Raw genomic sequence first — 24,570 nt, 5'->3', positions numbered from 1 at the left:
AAACTACTGCACAATTGCACTCATCTCACATGCTGGTAAAGTAATGCTCAAAATTCTCCAAGCCAGGCTTCAGCAATACGTGAACTGTGAACTTCCAGATGTCCAAGCTGGTTTTAGAAAAGGCAGAGGAACCAGAGATCAAATTGCCAACATCCGCTGGATCATGGAAAAAGCAAGAGAGTTCCAGAAAAACATCTATTTCTGCTTTATTGACTATGCCAAAACCTTTGACTGTGTGGATCACAATAAACTGTGGGAAATTCTGAAAGAGATGGGAATACCAGACCACCTGACCTGCCTCTTGAGAAACCTATATGCAGGTCAGGAAGCCACAGTTAGAACTGGACATGGAACAACAGACTGGTTCCAAATAGGAAAAGGAGTCTGTCAAGGCTGTATATTGTCACCCTGCTTCTTTGACTTATATGCAGAGTACATCATGAGAAACGCTGGGCTGGGGGAAGCACAAGCTGGAATCAAGATTGCCAGGAGAAATATCAATAACCTCAGATATGCAGATGACACCACCCTTATGGCAGAAAGTGAAGAGGAACTAAAGAGCCTCTTGATGAAAGTGAAAGAGGAGAGTGAAAAAGTTGGCTTAAAGCTCAACATTCAGAAAACTAAGATCATGGCATCTGGTCCCATCACTTCATGGCAAATAGATGGGGAAACAGTGGAAACAGTGGCTGACTTTATTCTTCTGGGCTCCAAAATCACTGCAGATGGTGACTGCAGCCATGAAACTAAAAGATGCTTACTCCTTGGAAGGAAAGTTATGAGCAACCTTGATAGCATATTAAAAAGCAGAGACATTACTTTGCCAACAAAGGTTCGTCTAGTCAAGGCTATAGTTTTTCCAGTGGTTATGTATGGATGTGAGAGTTGGACTGTGAAGAAGGCTGAGTGCCAAAGAATTGATGCTTTTGAACTATGGTGTTGGAGAAGACTCTTGAGAGTCCCTTGGACTGCAAAGAGATCCAACCAGTCCATTCTAAAGGAAATCAGTTCTGGGTGTTCATTGGAAGGACTGATGCTGAAGCTGAAACTCCAGTACTTTGGCCCTTCATGGGGAGAGCTGACTCATTGGAAAAGACTCTGATGCTAGAAGGGATTGGGGGCAGGAGGAGAAGGGGACGACAGAGGATGAGATGGTTGGATGGCATCACCGACTCGATGGACATGAGTTTTAGTGAACTCTGGGAGTTGGTGATGGACAGGGAGGCCTGGCATGCTGCGATTCATGGGGCCGCAAAGAGTCGGACACGACTGAGTGACTGAACTGAACTGAACTGAGGTCAATTATATTTCAATTTTATAAAAAGAATTTCCTTTCTTTTTAAAGCTGAATAATATTCCATTGTATGTATACATACCACATTTTGCTCATGCATTCACTGGTTGATAAATACCTTGGGTGTATCTAACTTTTAGCTATTGTGAATAATGCAGCTATGAACAAGGGTGATAAAGATCTCTTATAGACCCTGCTTTCAATTCTTTAGGGTATATACACAGAAGTGGAATTGATGGATCATATAGTAATTCTATTTTTAATTTTTAGAGGAAACACTGACAGTTTTTCACAGTGGCTATGCTATTTTACCTCATTCCCACTAACTGTACACAAGGGTTTCCTGATTCTTCATCCTCGATAATATTTATTATTTTCTGTTCTTTTTATAGCAGTCATCCTAGTGGGTATGAGGTGGTACCTGGCTGTTGTTTTCATTTGCATTTCCCTAATAATTAGTAATGTTAAGCATGTTCTAATGTGCTTATTGGCCATTGTGTCCTTTTTTGAATTATATATATATATATATATATATTATATATACTATTAGTAGAAACAAGACCAGGAGCTGACTGTGGCTCAGATCATGAACTCCTTATTGCCAAAATCAGACTTAAATTGAAGAAAGTAGGGAAAACCACTAGACCATTCAGGTATGACCTAAACCAAATCCCTTATGATTATACAGTGGAAGTGAGAAATAGATTTAAGGGCCTAGATCTGATAGATAGAGTGCCTGATGAACTATGGATGGCGGTTTGTGACATTGTACAGGAGACAGGGATCAAGACCATCCCCATGGAAAAGAAATGCAAAAAAGCAAAATGGCTGTCTGGGGAGGCCTTACAAATAGCTGTGAAAAGAAGAGAAGCGAAAAGCAAAGGAGAAAAGGAAAGATACAAACATCTGAATGCAGAGTTCCAAAGAATAGCAAGAAGAGATAAGAAAGCCTTCTTCAGCGATCAATGCAAAGAAATAGAGGAAAACAACAGAATGGGAAAGACTAGAGATCTCTTCAAGAAAATTAGAGATACCAAGGGAACATTTCATGCAAAGATGGGCTCGATAAAGGACAGAAATGGTAGGGACCTAACAGAAGCAGAAGATATTAAGAAGAGATGACAAGAATACACAGAAGAACTATACAAAAAAGATCTTCATGACCCAGATAATCACAATGGTGTGATCACTGACCTAGAGCCAGACATCCTGGAATGTGAAGTCAAGTGGACCTTAGAAAGCATCACTGCGAACAAAGCTAGTGGAGGTGATGGAATTCCAGTTGAGCTATTCCAAATCCTGAAAGATGATGCTGTGAAAGTGCTGCACTCAATATGCCAGCAAATTTGGAAAACTCAGCAGTGGCCACAGGACTGGAAAAGGTCAGTATTCATTCCAATCCCAAAGAAAGGCAATGCCAAAGAATGCTCAAACTACTGCACAATTGCACTCATCTCACATGCTGGTAAAGTAATGCTCAAAATTCTCCAAGCCAGGCTTCAGCAATACGTGAACTGTGAACTTCCAGATGTCCAAGCTGGTTTTAGAAAAGGCAGAGGAACCAGAGATCAAATTGCCAACATCCGCTGGATCATGGAAAAAGCAAGAGAGTTCCAGAAAAATATCTATTTCTGCTTTATTGACTATGCCAAAACCTTTGACTGTGTGGATCACAATAAACTGTGGAAAATCCTGAAAGAGATGGGAATACCAGACCACCTGATCTGCCTCTTGAGAAATCTGTATGCAGTTCAGAAAGCAACAATTAGAACTGGACAAGGAACAACAGAATGGTTCCAAATAGGAAAAGGAGTATGTCAAGATTGTATATTGTCACCCTGTTTATTTATCTTCTATGCAGAGTACATCATGAGAAACGCTGGGCTGGGGGAAGCACAAGCTGGAATCAAGATTGCTGGGAGAAATATCAATAACCTCAGATATGCAGATGACACCACCCTTATGGCAGAAAGTGAAGAGGAACTAAAAAGCCTCTTGATGAAAGTGAAAGAGGAGAGTGAAAAAGTTGGCTTAAAGCTCAACATTCAGAAAACGAAGATCATGGCATCCAGTCCCATCACTTCATGGCAAATAGATGGGGAAACAGTGGAAACAGTGTCAGACTTTATTTTTCTGGGCTCCAAAATCACTGCAGATGGTGACTGCAGCCATGAAATTAAAAGACACTTATTGCTTGGAAGGAAAGTTATGACCAACCTAGATAGCATATTCAAAAGCAGAGACATTACTTTGCCAACAAAGGTCTGTCTAGTCAAGGCTATGGTTTTTCCTGTGGTCATGTATGGATTTGAGAGTTGTACTGTGAAGAAGGCTGAGCGCCAAATAATTGATGCTTTTGAACTGTGGTGTTGGAGAAGACGCTTGAGAGTTCCTTGGACTGCAAGGAGATCCAACCAGTCCATTCTGAAGGAGATCAGCCCTGGGATTTCTTTGGAAGGAATGATGCTAAAGCTGAAACTCCAGTACTTTGGCCACCCCATGCGAAGAGTTGACTCATTGGAAAAGACTCTGATGCTGGGAGGGATTGGGGGCAGGAGGAGAAGGGGACGACAGAGGATGAGATGGCTGGGTGGCATCACTGACTCGATGGACGTGAGTCTGAGTGAACTCTGGGAGTTGGTGATGGACAGGGAGGCCTGGAGTGCTGCGATTCACGGGGCCGCAAAGAGTTGGACACGACTGAGCGACTGAACTGATTAGTAGTATATAGATTATATATACTATTATAATCCTCATAATAATCCGCTCTCTCATGGATACTACTGATTACCTCTATAGACTGAATATTTATGTCACCCTGCAAAAAAATTCATTTGTTGGAATTTAATGTGATGGTATTGAGAGGTAGGGCTTTGGGGAGGTGATTAGGTCATGAGAGTGGAGTCCTCATAAATGGCATTAGTCCCTCTGTAAAATGGGCCATAGAGAGTTCCCCCATCGCTTTCACCATGTGAGGTCAGAGCAAAAAATGACTACCACCTATGAACCAGGAAGCCTGCCCTCATCAGACACCAAAGCTGCCATTGCGTTTTTCAGACTTCTCAGCCTTCAGATCTGAGAAATAAATTTCCATTGATTATAAGCCACTCAAGTTATGGTATTTTGATACAGCAACCCAAACAGATTATGACAGTTGCCCATGCCCTTTCCTCTCTACCAACACTTCCTTTTTAGAGGGCCACCCTCTGTGTACTTAAGGGGCAGCTGAAACTATTCACAGTGATAGTAGGTTCTGATAGTTCTAAGCCAATACTGGTGATCTCATTCCTCTTGCCAGTGTTTAGGAATATGTATTAAAGCAATTAATAATTAAAAATAGTCCTAGTGTGGGACTTCCCTGGTGGTATAGTGGTTAATAACCCACCTTGCAATGCAGGGCACATGGGTTCAACCCCTGGTCTGGGAAGACCCCAAAGGACACAATGAAGATCCTGAGTACGGCAACTAAGACCCAACACAGCCAAGTAAATAGATGTCTTTTTAAAAACCATGAGTTAAAAAATAACAAGCTTGGGGCAAGGTTTCTCAACCCTGGTACTACTGCAATATTTTGAGTTAGATAACTTTGTTGTAGGGAGGATGTTTTATGCATTGCAGGATATTTAGCAGCACCCATGAGATGCCAGTAGATCCCACAGGTGCAACAATCAAAATGTTCCAGACATCAATGAATGTCTTTTCCTCCCCACCATTTTGAAAATACAGGCTTAAGGTATTCCTCTGGTGCTGGTGACTATGATTGAGCCAGGGATAGGCATATGGTCTAAGCTGGTCCAATCAAACTGAAAGACAGATTCTGGTTGGAAAGAACCACTCTCTGAACTTACCATGGACAAGGAAGGAAGTTCCTCAGTTACTGCTGGCAGGTTTCTTATGACCCCAGACTTTGGAAGTTTACAAGGAGGTGAGGGTAAGGCTGAAAAAATACGAAAATATAAATAAATGCTCATTCTCCAAAATTAGCAACAGTTAAACAATTCATGCCAGACCATGATTCTATCCTCCCTAGAGGCAGCCATAGTTCTAGAACTACACTGTCTGATACTGTAACCACCCACCCACATGTGGCCATTGGGCCAGTGGATAGTCCAAACTGAAATGTGCCTTAAGTGTAAAATACACACCTGATTTTGAAGAGTCAGTAAAAAATAAGATTGTAAAATATGTCATTAATAATTTTATACTGATTACATGTTTAACAATATTTTTGATAATTATGTTAAATAAAATGCTATTGAAATTAATTTAATGTGCTTTTTTTGGCATTTTAATGTGGCCTCTAGGTAATTTAACATACATATGTAGCTTTCACCTGTGGCTCATGTTGTATTTCTCTTGGACAGAGTTACTCTAGACTACCTAGTTTTTGAGATAACACATTTTCTTATTGTTTAAACCAGTGTAGGTTGACCTTTTTTCCTATAGAAAGCTTCCTGTTTGATACAAGAGGCTGCTACATTATCGTTATCCTGCTTTTTACTGATTATATACTGCTGGAACAGTATATAAGGTATATTTTGGGGGCATTTGCTATTTCCTCACTCCTATAATTTTCAGTTTCCAAAATATAAACAAGGCTTCTCCCAACACCCACATAACCTCCATAGTATAAGGAACTTGAAAGTTTATTAAAAGGAATTTTCAGACATACAGCACTAGCCTGATCGTGATACTCCTTTATCACAGGTAGGAAGCCCTTTGAGGCTTGTTCCCACAGTGGGCAATTTACTGCTTCACCGAAATATTTGGTTCACCAGTATCACAGATATTCTATGGAACAACCACAGGAGTGTAATTCTTTTATTAACTCAATGGTTTCTATATGTCAAATGGATTTGATGAAAAAAAAACTGAATTTATCAACAGACATTAAGGTAATGGTGATATTGCAGTGCCCTTAGTTCTAGGATCAGTGTAATTACCCCTTATAAACTGCATTCAGAAAATGTATTAAACTCAAAGGCAGAAAATATGTTTCACAATTGAAGGAGGTAGATACTTTTGGGGTATCTTTTTTGGGGTACAGTTGATTCTTTCAATTATCTCTGACAACCTTCTATTTCAAGGTTTACTAACTGAAATAGATCATAATTTTTGAAAATCTAAATTTCCCAGAATTTATCTCAAATTATTTTCTGTGATAAAGATATTTGAGCATCATAAAACTCACAGGCAATTGAAATGCAAAGCAATATTTGGATTATTCTCATGTATAAGCATGGCCGGCCTCAGATTTTATAGGATTAAATAAAGCATTATGCAGAGGCCAGCATGTTAAATTCATATCCATGAGTTAACTAAAATTGGGTACAATTAAGGGACTAGCACATTGGAAACACTTCTTCAAAAAGAGGAAACAGATCATCCTGGAAATTATATATACATCAGCACGGACATGCTTCTTGAGAAACCTGTATGCAGGTCAGAAAGCAACAGTTAGAACTGAACATGGAACAACAGACTGGTTCCAAATAGGAAAAGGAGTCCATCAAGGCTGTATATTGTCACCCTGCTTATTTAACTTCTATGCAGGGTACATCATGAGAAACGCTGGGCTGGAGGAAGCACAAGCTGGAATCAAGGTTGCCAGGAGAAACATCAATAACCTCAGATATGCAGATGACACCACCCTTATGGCAGAAAGTGAAGAAGAACTAAAGAGCTTCTTGATGAAAGTGAAAGAGGAGAGTGAAAAAGTTGGCTTAAAGCTCAACATTCAGAAAACTAAGATCATGGCATCTGGTCCCATCACTTCATGGCAAATAGATGGGGAAACAGTGGCTGACTTTATTTTGGGGGGCTCCAAAATCACTGCAGATGGTGATTGAAGCCATGAAATTAAAAGATGCTTACTCCTTGCAAGGAAAGTTATGACCAACCTAAATAGCATATTAAAAAGCAGAGACATCACTTTGTCAATAAAGGTCCGTCCAGTCAAGGCTATGGTTTTTCCAGCTGTCAATTATGGATGTGAGAGTTGGACTATAAAGAAAGCTGAGTGCTGAAGAATTGATGCTTTTGAACTATGGTATTGGAGAAGACTCTTGAGAGTCCCTTGGACTGTAAGGAGATCCAACCAGTCCATCCTAAAGGAGATTAGTCCTCAGTGTTCATTGGAAGGACTGATGTTGAAGCTGAAACTCCAATAGTTTGGTCACCTGATGCAAAGAGCTGTCTCATTGGAAAAGACCCTAATGCTGGGAAAGATTGAGGGCAGGAGAAGGGGATGACAGAGGATGAGATGGTTGGATGGCATCACCGACTCAATGGACATGGGTTTGGGTGGACTCCGGGAGTTGGTGATGGACAGGGAGGCCTGGTGTGCTGCAATTCATGGGGTAGCAAAGAGTTGGACACAACTGAGCCACTGAACTGAACTGAACATTCTTCAACACATTACAGAACAAAGAACTAAAGCACAATTATGTGCAAGTGCATAATTTCCCTTCAGACTTAGCATGAAAAACCAAACTGGGGTCAAGCCATTTAAATTCCACCCCATGATATGCAATATCACAGTCTGCTGAAAACAAATGGGACACATTCACATCTGCTGTTTGCAAACTTCCGGCCTCCTAACAATTAGTAGGACCCTTGACTGGAGAGGAAATGTCTATCAAGTGACTCTCTTTCATTTTAAGGCAATACAGAATGTATTTTCTCTCACAAATTATTAGAGGATTTAGATTATATTTATATTTTTTCGATGGGTCAATTTTTTCATTCAATTACCAAATATTTGTTATGTCCCACGTTTTGATATGAGGCACTGGGACCAGATGAGCACACGGTTAGACTTCTAATTATCATGGACCTTCCAATCTTGGGTGAGGGAGACAATAAGTACAAAAGAAATAAAGTGAATTTTCTATATGTTAATCACATTTTAAGCGTGACCCCTTAAACTTAAGATGCAGGTGCTGATATTTTAGAGAATAGAATTTTAATTTTGATTGTGATACTCTACCAAATTGACCCTATTAATAAATGGAAATGAACACAAGTGAAAACTCTTACACTGTTAGTCCGAACTACTATAAATCCATGTTAAGAATACCTGACAACCTAAAGAGGCAAGTAGAAAAGTTACCTGAACAGTAGAGGTGAATTTTTTTTTTAATTCCAAACTAAAAAATTACTGGCAAATTAGTGGCAGGGTGTAATACTTCAGTGAAAGGTTAATCAGACCATTTGTTTTTCAGACAACGGTCCTCAATGAACACCGGCCTCCGAAGAACACTACGTTCCCTGTTTACATTTATACCTACACCTAACACATTATAAGAGAAATCACCCTTGTTGCCTCAGGAAGTCTCCAAAACACAGACCGTGAGTCACAAGCCCCCTAAGGACACTTTAACTATCAACAAACACAGAATTACATAGTGGGCAGCACGTCCTCACGCCACTGATTCGGGTACTTTAAAATCCACAGGCATGATTAGTTATGAATTCTTTTATCGGCTCCAGATTTAAGAACATAATTTGGGAGACTCCGAGATGTTTCCAGAAACAAACACAATTTCAGCACGGACGGCCTATCTCCAGCAATCACACGGAAGCCTAGGAAGTAACCGGCCCCCGGCAAGCTAGTAAAAGCGCTGGCTTAGCAGAAGCAGGTGAGACAATCTTTCTTGGAATTGCTTTCTGTAAACACTTTAAAGGTAGTGGCTGTTTTGGAAACATGATCGCCACCGTCTCGTAAATCTAAAATCTCGCGAGATAACAAGTCACGCCGAACGGCGTAATCGCGCGTTGCGCCTGCGCGCGCTGAAACGACCTGCACTTCCGCCCACGGCGTGCTGTCACTCACAGACTCCTCCAGTCCTGCGGCGTGACGTAACGCTTTCTTTTCCGCTCGCTCTGCAGCTCCGGACGGAGGCACGCCGAGCTGCAGAGTTGCAAAGTCTGGCGCTCGGAGCTGCGGCTCTCTGCGAGATTTCATCTTGCTGGTTCCGAGTCATTTCACCGATAATCAATAGCGGATCGCTTTGCCAAGTGCCGGGAAGAACAAAGGAATCAAGAAAGAGACGCTCGGCTCCCGGCCTTGTTCTGTGTGGCTTTTTCCGCTCGTTCCTGTCCGGAGAATCTGGATTTATAATCGTCACTGGATTGTAAGTACCCGAGGCGAAGAGAGCTCACTACGCCCCGCATTTTGAATATCTTTGTTCCGGGAGAGTTTGTGGTTTGGGCGTTATCTGCTGAGCCTTACTTTCTGTGCCGAAAATCCGTAGGAGCTGCCATTTGCTTTCTCTGCATTGTTCTGCAGCGGCATCTAGAGGTTGAAACTTGGCGTTGCAGCTAATATTTTTAAATGGACATAACTGAATAAGACAATGCATCGGTAACAACTGGTGTTCAGTCACGGCGTTTTAAGAAAGACTTGGGGCTTAATTAAAAACAGACGCTTAGCTGATGTTCTACCTAGAACTGTTTGTAATTAAGGATTCAAGTTTATTAAAGAGCTGGTCTTTCTGGTGAAGTACCTGGAACTTTTTAGTGCAACAAGTGGTTATTAGACAAAAAGTGAATTACAAAGAAATAAAAATGAGTAAGAGCAAAGATGATGCTCCTCATGAACTAGAGAGCCAGTTTATCTTACGCCTACCCCCGGAGTATGCCTCTACTGTGAGGCGGGCGGTACAGTCTGGCCATGTCAACTTGAAGGACAGACTGTCAATTGAGTTACACCCTGACGGGCGTCATGGAATTGTCAGAGTGGACCGAGTCCCTTTGGCCGCAAAATTGGTAGACCTGCCGTGTGTTATGGAGAGTTTGAAAACCATTGATAAAAAAACCTTTTACAAGACAGCTGATGTCTGTCAGATGCTTGTCTCTACAGTTGATGGTGATCTCTATCCTCCTGTGGAGGAACCAGTTGCTACTGCTGATCCCAAAGCAAGCAAAAAGAAGGATAAGGACAAAGAGAAAAAATTTGTATGGAACCATGGAATTACTCTGCCTCTGAAAAATGTGAGAAAGAGAAGGTTCCGTAAGACAGCAAAGAAAAAGTATATTGAGTCTCCAGATGTGGAAAAAGAAGTAAAGCGGTTGCTGAGCACAGATGCTGAAGCTGTCAGTACCCGCTGGGAAATAATTGCTGAAGATGAGACCAAAGAAACAGAAAATCAAGGCCTTGATATCTCTTCCCCAGGAATGTCGGGGCACAGGCAGGGCCATGACTCCTTAGAACATGATGAGCTTCGGGAGATATTCAATGACCTCAGCAGCAGCAGTGAAGATGAAGATGAGACACAGCATCCAGATGAAGAAGATATAAACATCATAGACACTGAAGAAGATCTGGAAAGGCAGCTACAGGACAAACTAAATGAATCAGATGAACAGCACCAAGAAAATGAGGGAACCAATCAGCTGGTTATGGGAATTCAGAAACAGATTGATAACATGAAAGGCAAGCTCCAAGAGACCCAGGACAGAGCAAAGCGACAGGAGGATCTCATCATGAAAGTGGAAAACCTGGCTCTCAAGAACAGATTTCAGGCTGTGCTGGATGAACTGAAACAGAAGGAAGACCGGGAAAAAGAGCAGCTCAGCTCTTTGCAAGAAGAGCTAGAATCACTCCTAGAGAAGTGAGGAGTAGTTTCATACTTAATTTCATTACTGTGAGAGGTCAGCATTGAAAGAGAAAATGTTTTTGTTTTCATCGCTTGTAAAACTTTGCAGTAGTTCGCAGTTTCTTCCACTGTATTCTTTTGGATTTGTCTTGTAGACAAATGTGAATTTCTGTCTCATTTGTCTTTTGGAACCACTTTGCTAGGTGTTTATCCCGTAGGAAGTAGGAATGTATAGACAGATAAATGTAGAGAGTTGTAGGATTAGTGGAGTGAAAAGTTCAACTTAGTTATTAATCACAGCTTCATTGCAGGACTTTGTGGCTGTTTCTCTGTTTAGAAGCTTCCATTGCTACTCTGTGATGACATCTGAGGTAAATCAGTAGAGTCTAGTCTGGAGGCAGTAAAGTTTGTAAGCTTATGTTTTTTGATGCTATAGCTAATTTTCCAGCTATTCAAAGCAATTTTTCGTATTTTTGCATTGCAAGTCATTTCGTAATGTTCAACAATAAATAAAAGCAAGTTAAATTTCACTTTATAATGTGTCTTGCTCTTTTAGGGGTAGTGGATATTATCCTCTTCTGAAGTGGTTTCCTGGTGGGATTTAATAGATTGACCAATTGGATTCTGTTTTGTAGGAAAAGAAGCAATTATGTTCGATTTTAAGAAAAGAACACAGCAAGGGCAAAGAAATCGGGCAGTACCACCTTTACATTATGTTTCCAGTCCACCTGCTCCATTTGGAGGTTAGGAAATAAAGAGCCTTCCTAAACTATCCGAATGTTTTTTCCAGCTAATCTCCCATTCTCCCACTGTTTTCAATCCTGAGCTTATTTACATTTTTTTCAAGGAGTTTAATTACTCCTCTTCCTCTATAATAGTCTACTGGGATAAGTACTCTTATGCACCTGTCATACCGGAGTCTAAGTTACCTGTTGCTCATATCCTTACTAAGCTGTTAATTCACTGAGATTAGGCATTTTGCCTTGTTAGTCACTGTAAAGAAGAGAAAAGCAGTTAAAATCACAAGGTCAGGTGATGTAGTGCCTGAGTTGAGTGATCTTGGGCAAGTAAATCTGTTTGCCTCAATTTCCTCATCTCTAAAGTGGAGGTGATAATATCATCTACCTTGGGACCTTTGATTTTGGCTATTGAGTTAATACATATAAAGGATTCCTGGAATAGAAGCAAATTATTGCCTATTTTCTAGGCAGGGATTACAAACGTAACAGGGATTACAAACTTGAATGAAAGAGTGATCAAAATGGTAGAAAAGTGTATGAAGAAACTTAAATGTTGACTGATTTCAAATTAAAGAATCTAAATCAAAGCTTAAACTACAGCAGAAACAGTTTTTCAATACATACATCTACAGCATAAGCATACTGAGTTTACTATAGCTTTGTTTTTTTGTTTGATTTATTTATGGTTTTGCATAAGGCCTCCATAATGAAGAGTAATTATCTGTTACATAAACTTCAAAAGAGAACAACTTAAGATCCATTTCCCTTCATGTAAACCCAGAGTTTCCAAAAAAGACTCACTTTTCTCACAGTTCCCTTGTCTGATGAGTGTGATATATAGTTGGGCTATAGTTTTCAATATTTCTCTGATTTTGTGAACAGAAACTGAATTTTTAAAAAAAGTTTAAAAGAGAAAAAACTCACTGAAAATTTTAAGCAATGCAGAAATTTTACAAATTCTTAATTTTACTCACTCCCCTATTACTGGTCACTTAGGTTGTTCTGTTTTAAATTTGCTATTACACAGAATGCTGTAATAAGCATATCACTGTGGCCTCCATTTTTCATTGTATTTATAGATGAGGTACATTGGGGTCTTTATGTTCAGTTCTAAATGTCATAAAGCCTAGACATTTTGAATTTATAGATCAAATGTTTGATATGAAAAATCGAGACAAATTGTGAGAAGTCAAGTCTCTGAAGGACTGTGTCTTAAACTCTGCTTTTTATCTTTTTTAGTATCCAGGAAGAATTCTGTGTAAAAACAGACTAGGAAAACTGCTCACCACACAGGAAGTATAGATGTTGGCCTTTCTGTATTACAGATGCCCAGCTCTTTCACACTACAGAGCTTTGCTTTTATTACACTTACATTTCCCTTTTTCTGAAACGGTCTAGATCATGGCTAGCTTTTTGTTACTCAGCCCTCAGCTCAGACTTTACTTTCTCTGGTAAACCTATCTGGCTACTCAATCACATATCTAGGGAACTTGTGATGTGGGTATGCATCTTCTTAAGAGTGATGGACTTCACTGAAAATCTGGAAATTTCATTGCCATTATTTTCCATGTATGCTTGGGAGTACATGTGCTTACATTTAAAACAGAAGCATCATAATTTTGATTAAGTTAGAATCAGGAAAAAATGGTTTCAGATGGTTAAGACTGCCTTTTGTCTTGGGCAGTGTTACAGTATATTCTGTAAACAGTATATACAGTACAGCTCCAAGTCCAGCTGTTTAGTGTATTTTATGGAACTTGAGTTCTGGCAGTAATATTTGTACAACTATGACTGTTCAATGAAGTTCCAGACCATTTTTCTATTAATGCCCGCATGATCCCTGGCACTGATTACTAATTTGGTTTTTCCAAAACATACACATATATGAACTTAATGCAGAAGCAGTTAATGATTTACTGCAGTAACCTCCATTTCTTGTGTTTGTAAAAACTCAGTATGTGCTTTAAAAATAAACAAAATTTTAAAATATTTAAAAATAAAAAAATAAACAATGAATCGTATGTCATTAATGGACAGTTTTAAAAGCCAAAACATTTTTTAAAGACTCAAATAAGATAGGACTAAAATTTTTTTTTCTAGTTTAAAATGGCACATTGTTTTTGTGAATCTCTTCTCTCTCCCAGAAAGCCTGCTGATATAGCATAGCAGCCCCTAAGGGAAAGAATAGGAGGTGAGACAGCAGGAGATGAGAGATGTCAGTCTGTTTTGATAAGGCCAAAGCAGGTGAAGAAATGATTAATTCAAAGGTGGCAGAAAATTTCATGCTAAATGTCTACAAGGAGATATACCAAGGAGAAACAAACCCACTTGACATAGACACTGTGAGCCTGGCCGTTTGTGCAGGCCATTTCCCAAGGAAAAGGGACGGTGTGCGGCTGAAAACAGGATTAATTAAAGTCCAAGTTCTAGGACTTCCCTGGCAGTCCAGTGGTTAGAATTCCAGCTTCCACTGCGGAGGGCACAGATTAGATACCTGGTGGGGGAACTAAGATCCCACAGGCCCGGCAATGCAGTCAAATAATAAAAAGTCTGTGTTCAGAGTAGTTGGATGTCCAGGAACCCTATCTCACTGGAGGAAGCCAGATGACTTCCTTACCCATCCCACAGAAGGAAAGTTTATTTTATGAGTAAACTGAACTAAAGAAGGCCCAGATGAAGGCTGGGTTATACAGCATTTAAACAAGGGAATTGTGTGAAAGTCTTTTCTGATTGCAGAATGTCAACCCTCTTCTCCCATTTGGTCTCCTTACATCAGTACTCAAGGCACACACTGCCCCCTCCCCCATCCCCAAGCACGGACAAACAGACAGATTGGAAGATTATTCTCTGAAGAAACCATGTGGTACTGGGGAAAAGAAATCCAGGTACATTTGGGCACTCTAAAGAAAAGACCAGGTCACTATTTTCTATGGCAATGAAGTCTACCTGATGACAAACACTTATCTATCCATGCACCATCTGCTTTTAGGTGCCACACTTTAAAATATTAGCTGATAGCCAAAGGATCAAAGAAAGCTTTCAAAATGAATCATTTAAGCCCTCCCCATTTTGTTTTTAACCCAAAGTTAAATACCGCCTAGGGCTTAGAACCTAAACTTTAAGAGCATTGGTTCCAACGCTGGGATTATAAACATCTGGGAGGAAAAAGTGTCCTGTCAACGGTACCCTTCCTGATGGCCCAAACCACATCTTGCCTACTAGGTCTGTGGTCAATTACACCCAGAACTTAATGTTGCACAAAGCTACATGGCTCCTCAACGAGAGCCCGGAAACACCAGAACCACACAGCTCTTTTCTATCAACTTTCTTAGCTATATATAAATATCTCTTTTCCAAGCCGATTGTACAAGGCCGTGCCCTACCTCTAGAAATAATAAGGGCTCTGCGTCCACTAGCGCGCAGGGATCCAGGCCCAGAGCCTCGGCGATGTTGCCCCGAAATAAAGCTTCCGTCAGCCTCAGGCCTCCCTTCCCGTCCCCAGGCGAGCGAAGCGCCACACCTGGAGAGAGGCGCGGCGGTCGGCACATTTGCGGAGCTGTTCCTCTCCGGAGACGATTAAGGGTTTTCTGACCTGTAGGATACACCGACAGTCAGGTAACAACCCTCCGGCCCCCCAACCCGTGTTTGTTTTCTCTATTATAAACCTTTGTCTCTGAAGATTGACCCTTTGACTCCAGGCGCTATCAACTGGGAGCACCTCCCATTTTATTTGGCCGAGTAGAAAATGCGGGAGGCCGGGGGTCTAGCCGTATAGGAAGGCATTTCTTCCTTCGCTGCAGCAGCGCCTAGAGTTTCTGCCCCTAATCTCAGCAATTTATCGAATAGTTTCAACTGCTGTATTGTAATTCATTTGAAGTGTTTATCTAGTCCGTCCTCGAGCCCGCGGGAGCTGGGACGGCCTGGCTGAGTGGAGCTAACAGGCGGCGGAGCTAACAGACCGCCGCGTCGGGGGTCCGGCGGTCACGCGGTGCGAGGAGCGGCGCGCGCTGGGCCACCGCCGGGGGTTAGCGCTGGGCCACGGTGCGCCGGGAGGGCGGCCCGAGGCCTACTCTGGGGTTAAGCGGCTACTCCAGCTGGGGAGAGACAGCCAAGAGTAGGGGGTGGGACACAGGACGCCCGTCTTAAACTCCAGAGAGTGGACTTCCGCGAAGACCGGCGGGTGGGCGAACATGAAATCCAGTCCTGCTATCCAGGCTGCCATCGACCTCACCGCGGGGGCCCTGGGGGGCACAGCGTGCGTCCTGACCGGGCAGCCCTTCGACACTATGAAGGTGAAGATGCAGACATTCCCCGGCCTGTACAAGGGCCTCACCGACTGTGCCCTGAAGACGTACTCCCAGGTGGGCTTGCGGGGCTTCTACAAGGGGACCGGCCCCGCGCTAATGGCCTACGTCGCCGAGAACTCGGTCCTCTTCATGTGCTACGGCTTCTGCCAACATTTCGTTAGGAAAGTGGCTGGACTGGACGAGCAGGCGAAGCTGAATGATCTGCAAACTGCGGCCGCGGGTTCCATCGCCTCAGCGTTTGCCGCCCTGGCCCTGTGCCCCACTGAGCTCGTGAAGTGCCGGCTGCAGACCATGCACGAACTGGAGATGTCAGGGAGGATAGCCAAAAGCCATGATACAGTTTGGTCCGTCGTGAAGAGTATCCTTAGAAAGGATGGCCCCTGGGGCTTCTACCACGGACTCACCAGTACTCTGTTTCAAGTAGTACCAGGCTATTTCTTCTTCTTTGGTGGCTATGAACTGAGCCGATCGTTTTTTGCCTCGGGGGGTTCAAAAGATGAACTAGGCCCTGTCCCCTTGATGTTAAGTGGTGGAATTGCTGGCATTTGCCTTTGGTTTGTCATATACCCCGTGGATTGTATCAAATCCAGAATTCAGGTTCTTTCCATGTTTGGAAAACAGACAGGATTCATCAGAACTCTTTTAAGTGTTGTGAGAACCGAAGGAATAGCAGCTTTATATTCTGGTCTGAAAGCTACTCTGATTCGAGCGTTTCCTGCCAATGCAGCACTATTTTTGGCTTATGAATACAGCAGGAAAATGATGATGAGCCAATTTGAAGCATATTGAAGTATCTTGGTGAGTCTGAATCCAAGTACAAGCCTTTGGGGACTGTAACTCAGTTTCATGAAGCTTTAGACCAGTGCGGTATTATTGTTGACTTCCTGGGAGCTTTGTTTTTGTCTTTCCTTCTTATACTCTTAAACTTTATGGAAGAAACTTCATTTTATATCATATAATTTCAGCCCATAATTGTATTCAAATAGAAAAGTTGCTGCTCTTATGTTTGGTGAGATACACAGCGTGAGTGGGTGGTCCTAGGTACCTAATCTGAAAAGCTAAATATAGTTGGGGGGAAAAGAATTATAGTTGAGTTTTTGCATAAATCTGCATATGTACGTGCAGTTTGGTTGGTTATGTGTTGTGTGAATTAAATAGAGCTTGGTTCCTGTGTTTAATCTTATGTCACAAGAAAAAACCGAGTTAAGCATGTTTCTGAAGGTGCTTATAAATGATTGCTTAATCCACTCAAGATGTAGGGTCTCTGGAAAACTCTGCTTAAAATGTGCACTGTTCTAGCCAATTAAAGTTTTTAAAAAGTTTTTGTGTGGTGCTTGAAAACCAAAATATCCATCTACAATTTTTTGCATCTACAATGATTCATTTATTTTATTTTTTACTGAGGTAACTGATTTATAGCATTATATTTTTATTTCTATGTACCCTACAACATGCTCACTACCAAAAATAATTTATTTTTTCTTTCATTACCATATAATTGATCCCCTTTATCCAGTTTGTCTTCCTCCTTCACCCTCCCCACCAACCCCCCCCCCAAAACCACTACTCTGTTCTCTGTAATGTAATTATGTTTGTTTTGTTTGGTTTTGGGTTGTTCATTTATTATGGATTTTGTTTGTTTATTAGTTTTTCATATTCCACATATGAATGAAGTCATATGGTATTTGTCTTTCTCTGACTTATTTCACTTAATACCTTCAAGGTCCATCCATGTTGATGCAAATGGCAAGATTTTATCTTTTTTTTCTCATCTAGATTTTTAAGAGGAGAATATACTTGCATACTGATGTGGCTTCCACATTTGTTAAAGTTTCAGGGTAGGCATCCCAGATTTCCCCAGGATTGCTCTACTCTTAAAATAATGCTACTCATTTTCAAAGTGGGATCATATTCCACACTCTTAGGTGTGGCTTAGTTAGGCATGGCTTAGTTAGGCATTAGGTCTCTGGGAAATAACCTGGCCTTTTTATCAAATTTCATTCCTCTTCTCTCCCAAAGAGCTTCCCCTCTGCTCTACTTTAGACTGAAATAGTGGTGAAGAATGGAGCTGTGCTTAAATGCTTTGATGAAGACCCATGTAGCTGACAACAATTCTTAGCTTCCAGTCTCAAGGTCCTGGGCTGGGAAGAATTCCAGGATTTACTGTTGGCCCATTTAGGGGTTATTGATCCTCTTTGGGGGGGGGGGGTCTTCCCTGGTGGCTAATGGTAAAGAATCTGCCTGCAATGCAGGAAACCTGCATTCGATCCCTGGGTGGAGAAGATCCCCTGGAGAAGAAATTAGCTACCCACTCCAGTATTCTTACCTGGAGTATTCCATGGACAGAGGATCCCCCTTGGATCATTCATTCTTTCTCCACCAGTGAGAAACCTTTCCAGGGAACAGCGAGTGCAAAAGCCATGAGAACTTTTAGTTCCCTAATGGTGATCAAGTAATATTACCAGTGGATGAATGAAGTCCTCTCCTCTCAAACAGAACTAGACAGAACTTAAGTGTTTGCAATTCACAGTGATTGATGTTAGAGCTGACCCATTCTGAAGCTTACCTGAGGATCCATAACTCCTAGTCATTTTTGTTTTTTACAGTGTTGGAACCTTCTAAATTTTGTACTGGTTATCTGTGAATTTTACTGGTAATTATACATAAGACCTTACAAAACCATGAAACATTAAAAACAACTTTATTAAACTATACCATATGCATGTATATAGGCACTGACAAAAATTAAAACGACATAGTCTATCTGACCCCTACACGCTCGTGCATCTGTTCTTTGGCCCTATGGTGTAAGAGGGTCATTCTTACTAAAGTAAGCCTCACATTTCCTTGCTGATTTCAAGAGCAGCAGAGCCACTCTCCTTAAGTGTTTTTAAGCAGTTTGTAAAGCTAAAAACTGGCAGGTTCCCGTGTTAATGATCGTCCATAGCATGTGTGTAAATCACTGCTAGTGAAATGTACATCTGGTGTGGAACCCCCAATTTCCTTCAGTTTTTTGCTGTCTTATCAAGTTTTCATGGTAACTAGCCATATTGCCATAGGCAAAAGGGTCAGGGTGATGGATGTTGACAAACAGGGGCTGTGGCAGACATTTGGGGAAGGGATGCTCAGTGTCATGTCTGGTGTGCCCTAGAGTGATGGCTGGTCTTCCATTTGCTTTTTCTTTAAAAGAAAACCATCTTTCTATTTCTGCGTTATTTATACATTTAAGTTATATGTTACATACATAAGTGATCAGTAGCTACTTAGTGAGGCTATATTCAAGCAGGTCTTCATTAAAGCAGGAAAGAACAGGAATGACTTCTGCAGGAAGTGGACCTTTCAGAGGCTCCAGGCCCCTGCCCAGCATCCGTGGGCTAGTCTCGATTAGCCCTGTTGTCAATGGACCTTTTCACATGTTGTCCATTAAAGGTTTAACTAAATATCTTCAATAGAAATAATTTGAGACAAGCAAGAGTGCTTGGGAGTAAGGAATTGAAACCTAAGTCAGAATTGTTTTCTACTCTTTGCTTAATTCATGGTTCAATATTGAGGTACAACTTTTGCACTTCAGACCTGTTCTCAGAGAAAAATATAGTAACTTGAAATATTGTGCTTGAAGAAATTTGAGTGTTTGGTCGTTAAATTATTTATCTAAATTGAAGTATTTATTGAATTTACACTATTTACAGTATACTATTTGAGCTCTGGGGATTCAGATATTAATGGTCTGGTTTCTGTTCTTAAGGATCTGATGGTCTAGATGTTTTACAGTCAAAAGAGTGATTTTCTAGAATACAGTTTAGAACAAAAGATTAGCATCCAAATTATATGTGTGTGTGTGTGTGTGTGTGTGTGTGTGTAAAATGAGTGATGTGTATGTGTGCAAAATCTTTTCTTTAATTGTGTTTTTGTTTTTATATTGTGGTTTCTTTCTGTCATTTAAATTACTTCCATGGTATTTCTTTCTCTTAGAACCCCAACTTTATTGAGATATAAATGACAGATAACATTGTGCTTGTTTAAGGTATACAATGTGATGCTTTGATATATGTGTTTATTGTGAAATGATTATGACAATAAGGTTAATAATGTCATAATGACATTACTGTGTAATTATTAGTAATGTCTATTACTAATGTCTATTCAGTTCAGTCTCTCAGTCGTGTCTTTGCGTCACTCTTTGCGACCCCATGAACCTGAACCGCAGCACGCCAAGCCTCCCTGTCCATCACCAACTTCCAGAGTCCACCCAAACCCATGTCCACTGAGTCGATGATGCCATCCAACCATCTCATTGTCTGTCATCCCCATCTCCTCCTGCCCTCGATCTTTCCCAGCATCAGGGTCTTTTCAAGTGAGTCAGCTCTTCGCTGGCCAAAGTATTGGAGTTTCAGCTTCAACATCAGTCCTTCCAATGAACACCCTGGACTGATCTCCTTTAGGATGGACTGGTTGGATCTCCTTAAGTCCAAGGGACTCTCAAGAGTCTTCTCTAACACCATAGTTCAAAAGCATCAATTCTTCAGCGCTCAGCTTTCTTTATAGTCCAACTCTCATATCCATACATGACCACTGGAAAAACCATAGCCTTGACTAGACAGACCTTTGTTGGGAAGGTAATGTCTCTGCTTTTTAATATACTGTCTAGGTTGGTTATAACTTTCCTTCCAAGGAGTAAGTGTCTTTTAATTTCATGGCTTCAATCACCATCTGCAGTGATTTTGGAGCCCCCAGAAATAAAGTCAGCCACTGTTTCCACTGTTTCCCCATCTATTTGCCATGAAGTGATGGGACTGGATGCCATGAACTTAGTTTTCTGAATGTTGAGCTTTAAGCCAACTTTTTCACTCTCCTGTTTCACTTTCATCAAGAGGCTCTTTAGTTCTTCACTTTCTACCATAAGGGTGGTGTCATCTGCATATCTGAGGTTATTGATATTCCTCCCCGCAATCTTGATTCCACCTTGTGCTTCCTCCAGCCCAGCGTTTCTCATGATGTACTCTGCATATAAGTTAAATAAGCAAAGTGACGATATACAGCCTTGACATACTCCTTTTCCTATTTGGAACCAGTCTGTTGTTCCATGTCCAGTTCTAACTGTTGCTTCCTGACCTGCATATAGGTCTCTCAAGAGGCAGGTCAGATGGTCTGGTATTCCCATTTCCTTCAGAATTTTCCACAGTTTATTGTGATCCACACAGTCAAAGGCTTTGGCATAGTCAATAAAGCAGAAATAGATGTTTTTCTGGAACTCTCTTGCTTTTTCGATGATCCAGCTGGATGTTGGCAATTTGATCTCTGGTTCTTCTGCCTTTTCTAAAACCAGCTTGAACATCTGGAAGTTCACGGTTCATGTATTTCTGAAGCCTGGCTTGACAATTTTGAACATTACTTTACTAGTGTGTGAGATGAGTGCAATTGTGTGGTAGTTTGGGCATTCTTTGGCATTACCTTTCTTTGAGATTGGAATGAAAACTGACCATTTCCAGTCTTGTGGCCACTGCTGAGTTTTCCAAATTTCCTGACATATCGAGTAGTAGTAATGTCTATTACCTCACAGATGACTATTTATTCATTTGAGGTAAAATGGTATATTTTTTTTTACAGGTACACGCTGCTTAATTATGTACTTATTTTTGGCTGCACTGGGTCTTCATTGCTATACTCAGCTTTCTCTAGTTTCTAAGAACAGAGGCTACTCTGTAGCTGTGGTGTGCAGGCTTCTCAGTGCAGCGGCTTCTCTTGTTACAGAGCACAGGCTCTAGGCGCACGGGCTTCACTAGTTGTGGCACAGGGGCTTATTAGTTGTGAACACTGGCCTGACAGCATTCAGGCTTCTGTAGTTGCAGCTCGAGGGCTCTAGAGCTTCAGTAGTTGTGGTGCATGTGGTGCAGTTCTGGTGCAGCTGCTTCTTGGCATGTGGAATCTTTCCAGACCAGGGATTGAAACCTGCGGCCCCTGCCTTGGCAGATGGATTCTTATCCACTGCGCCACCAGGAAAGTCCTGAGATGGTGTTTAGGTCTAAGATTTAAATTGGTCAAATCCATATGTCTGATGCCTAGCCTTATTTTAAATGTCGCTTTCACAAGATATAAATGTATCCCTCAGCTTTTTAAATTTCTTTCATTGAAGTACAGTTAACTTACAATGTTGTGTTGGTTTCAAGTGTATGGCAAAGTGATTTAGTTACACATATATGTGTGTGTACATATATGTACTTTTCAAGATTCTTTTCTGTTATAGGTTATTTCAAGCACTGAGTATAGTTTTCTGTGCTATGCAGTAGGCCCTTGTTGTTTACCAGTTTTATATATAGTAGTGTGTATATGTTAATCCAAAACTTCTAATGTATCCCTCTGCCATTGCTTTTTGATAGCCATAAGTCTGTTTGAATCTGTTTTGTAAATAAGTTCACTTGTATCATTTTTTTTAGATTCCACAAATAAATGATATCACGTGATATTTGTCTTTGTCTGACTTACTTCACTAAATGTGATAAACTCTAAACCTCTCCATGTTGCTGCAAAAGGCATTATTTCATTTTTTTAATGGGCATTTAGATTGTTTTTGTGTCTTGGCTATTGTAAATAGTGTTGCTATGAATACTGGGGTGCATATATATAATTTCAAATTAGAGTTTTCTCTGGTATCCCTCAAATTTTCTTTTTTTTTAGCCATGTTTTCTGGCTTGCGGGATCTTAGTTCCCTACCAGGGATTGAACCTGGGCCACAGCAGTGAAAGTGCTGAGTCCTAACCACTGGGCATGGGCCAGGGAATTACCTGGTACTCCTCAACTTTGAAATATCTTATCCCTTTGGTATATTTATTATACCCTTTGGTCTACTGTCAGGGCCAGATGATCTGCATCTTGCAATGATACAGTGATACTCTAGCTAGAAATTCATTCTCTGTTCCAACTTTCATGGATATCAAATATCAAGCTATAACAGTTAAGTATCAGAAGGATCATATCTGGCCGTGGAGTTTAATTCCCTGTACTCCATATGGATCAAACCTGAGCATTTTCTTGAATTAAACAAGAAAATGTCCCCAAGTTGTTCAATTTTGAAGAAACGCAGGTTCTTTTTCTTCTGGCCCAGATCTGTAAGAAGGAGTGATAATTATTATCAGGAAGTTGTTACGTAAAACAGTCACAGGTTTTTTTTGCTCAAGTCAGAAAGTACCCTCTGTTCAGAGCTTGCATTTCCAACTCAAGCACCCTCTGAACTCTGAAATCCCTATTTTCAAAGTCTGTGATTCTCTGGTCTCTCTGATCTCTCCAGCTTCATGTGTCATGGCCCAGAAAGCTTCTCTGAGAGTCCTTTTAGAAAGTAAATTATTTCAGTGTGAAACTATCATTCATGTCTGTGATCTGCCTTTTGAGCTCCATGTTCCACTGTGTTTTCAGCTCTGTCCTAATGCCGGCACTTTTAAATACATGCTCCTTGTGAGCGATGTAAATAATGTTTAAAAAGCAGACTTAGGCCCTTTTGTGTCCCTCTCTCTTCAAGGTTGATTGAGGTCATCTATTCTGATGCTTCTGTTTATGGCAACAGGTAATAAAGGCTTTTTTCAAAACCCCTTCAGAAAATTTGGTATTACTGGCTTTAGTCTGAACCTTGAGACAAAAAATTTCACAGGTAGGTAAGTAGTTTTGTAGAAAATTGATGTCTGTTAATAATTATGCACATTCCGTGGGGAAAAAAAATTATCCTCAGAAAGAGTATTATTTCAGTTATAGGGAAGCTGGATAATTGTCTATATAGTCAGAGTTTCTATTCCAGCCTAAAGTAGTTTCACTGGGCCCTCCCCAGCAGCCTGGACTCTCAGCAGACTTTAATTGAAGCATCCTTTCACTTAACGTGTTTGATCATTGATTTACAAATTTTTTTGTGCATTTGGAACAAAGAGTTCTTTTTGCCTTTCGGTTAAGGGCAGACTCATCATCCCGCGCTCTGGGCTCTGATTTAGGTTCTTGGAGGTGTTGCTCACAAAAAGCCTTCTCTGTGTCTTTAGCACCCAGACATGGGAATATTCTCAGACTCAGGTGCCCACTTGGTCATGGAGAGGCCCTGAAGCAGGGTTTGTCTTTGGTTTTGAGTTCGGAGGCTGCTGCGATGCCATTACTGTCTTTTGTAATGGCTCAAGGATTTTAGCACACACTGCTCTTTATTTTTCTATTCTCTGATTCTGTTTTTATGCTTGCCTTTCCACTTCTTTTTGCCATCTGGAGTCAAAGCTGATCTGTGTCGATAATAACCTTGCACTATTTCCAAGTGTTTTCCCCCCAGATTGATTCTGTTCTGTTACTGCGAAGAGCTAGGCAGGGAGGCCCCTAGGTTTCAAGATTGTGTCTCCTTGGGAGGTTGTTCTAAAGGCTTGGTTGAACTTAAACATTTTTAGCAAGAAAAATGATTGTATGTGCTTTATATTCTATCATGTGTGCTATTTTTTTCTAATTTTATCCAGTTGGACCTCAAATTCACAGAATTGGATTATGATAAACTGTCATCAGTAGTCCATACCTGAAGTGTATTGTTTATTTACTTACCTGGCCAATATCATTTAGCTGTATATCTATATATGTGGTTATCTACCAAAATAATAAGAAGAATTTGTAAACACGGC

General features: G+C 40.9%; 2 protein-coding genes across 2 annotated transcripts; both read left to right on the top strand.

Annotated features, from left to right (window-relative positions):
- The first annotated feature begins 9,427 nt into the window (after positions 1-9,427).
- Positions 9,428-11,431, top strand: TAF7 (TATA-box binding protein associated factor 7). The gene has a single exon (XM_055555915.1). It carries the CDS (start codon positions 9,863-9,865, stop codon positions 10,910-10,912), a length of 1,050 nt encoding a protein of 349 aa, XP_055411890.1. The 5' UTR covers positions 9,428-9,862; the 3' UTR covers positions 10,913-11,431.
- Positions 11,432-15,823: 4,392 nt separating this feature from the next.
- On the top strand, positions 15,824-17,262 carry LOC129642230 (mitochondrial ornithine transporter 2). The gene has a single exon (XM_055566787.1). The coding sequence runs from the start codon at positions 15,824-15,826 to the stop codon at positions 16,727-16,729; it is 906 nt and encodes a 301-aa protein (XP_055422762.1). The 3' UTR covers positions 16,730-17,262.
- The last annotated feature ends 7,308 nt before the right edge of the window (positions 17,263-24,570 follow it).

Source organism: Bubalus kerabau, chromosome 1, assembly GCF_029407905.1.
Source record: "Bubalus kerabau isolate K-KA32 ecotype Philippines breed swamp buffalo chromosome 1, PCC_UOA_SB_1v2, whole genome shotgun sequence".
NCBI lineage: Eukaryota > Metazoa > Chordata > Mammalia > Artiodactyla > Bovidae > Bubalus > Bubalus kerabau.
This window is presented reverse-complemented; position numbering and strand designations above follow the sequence as displayed.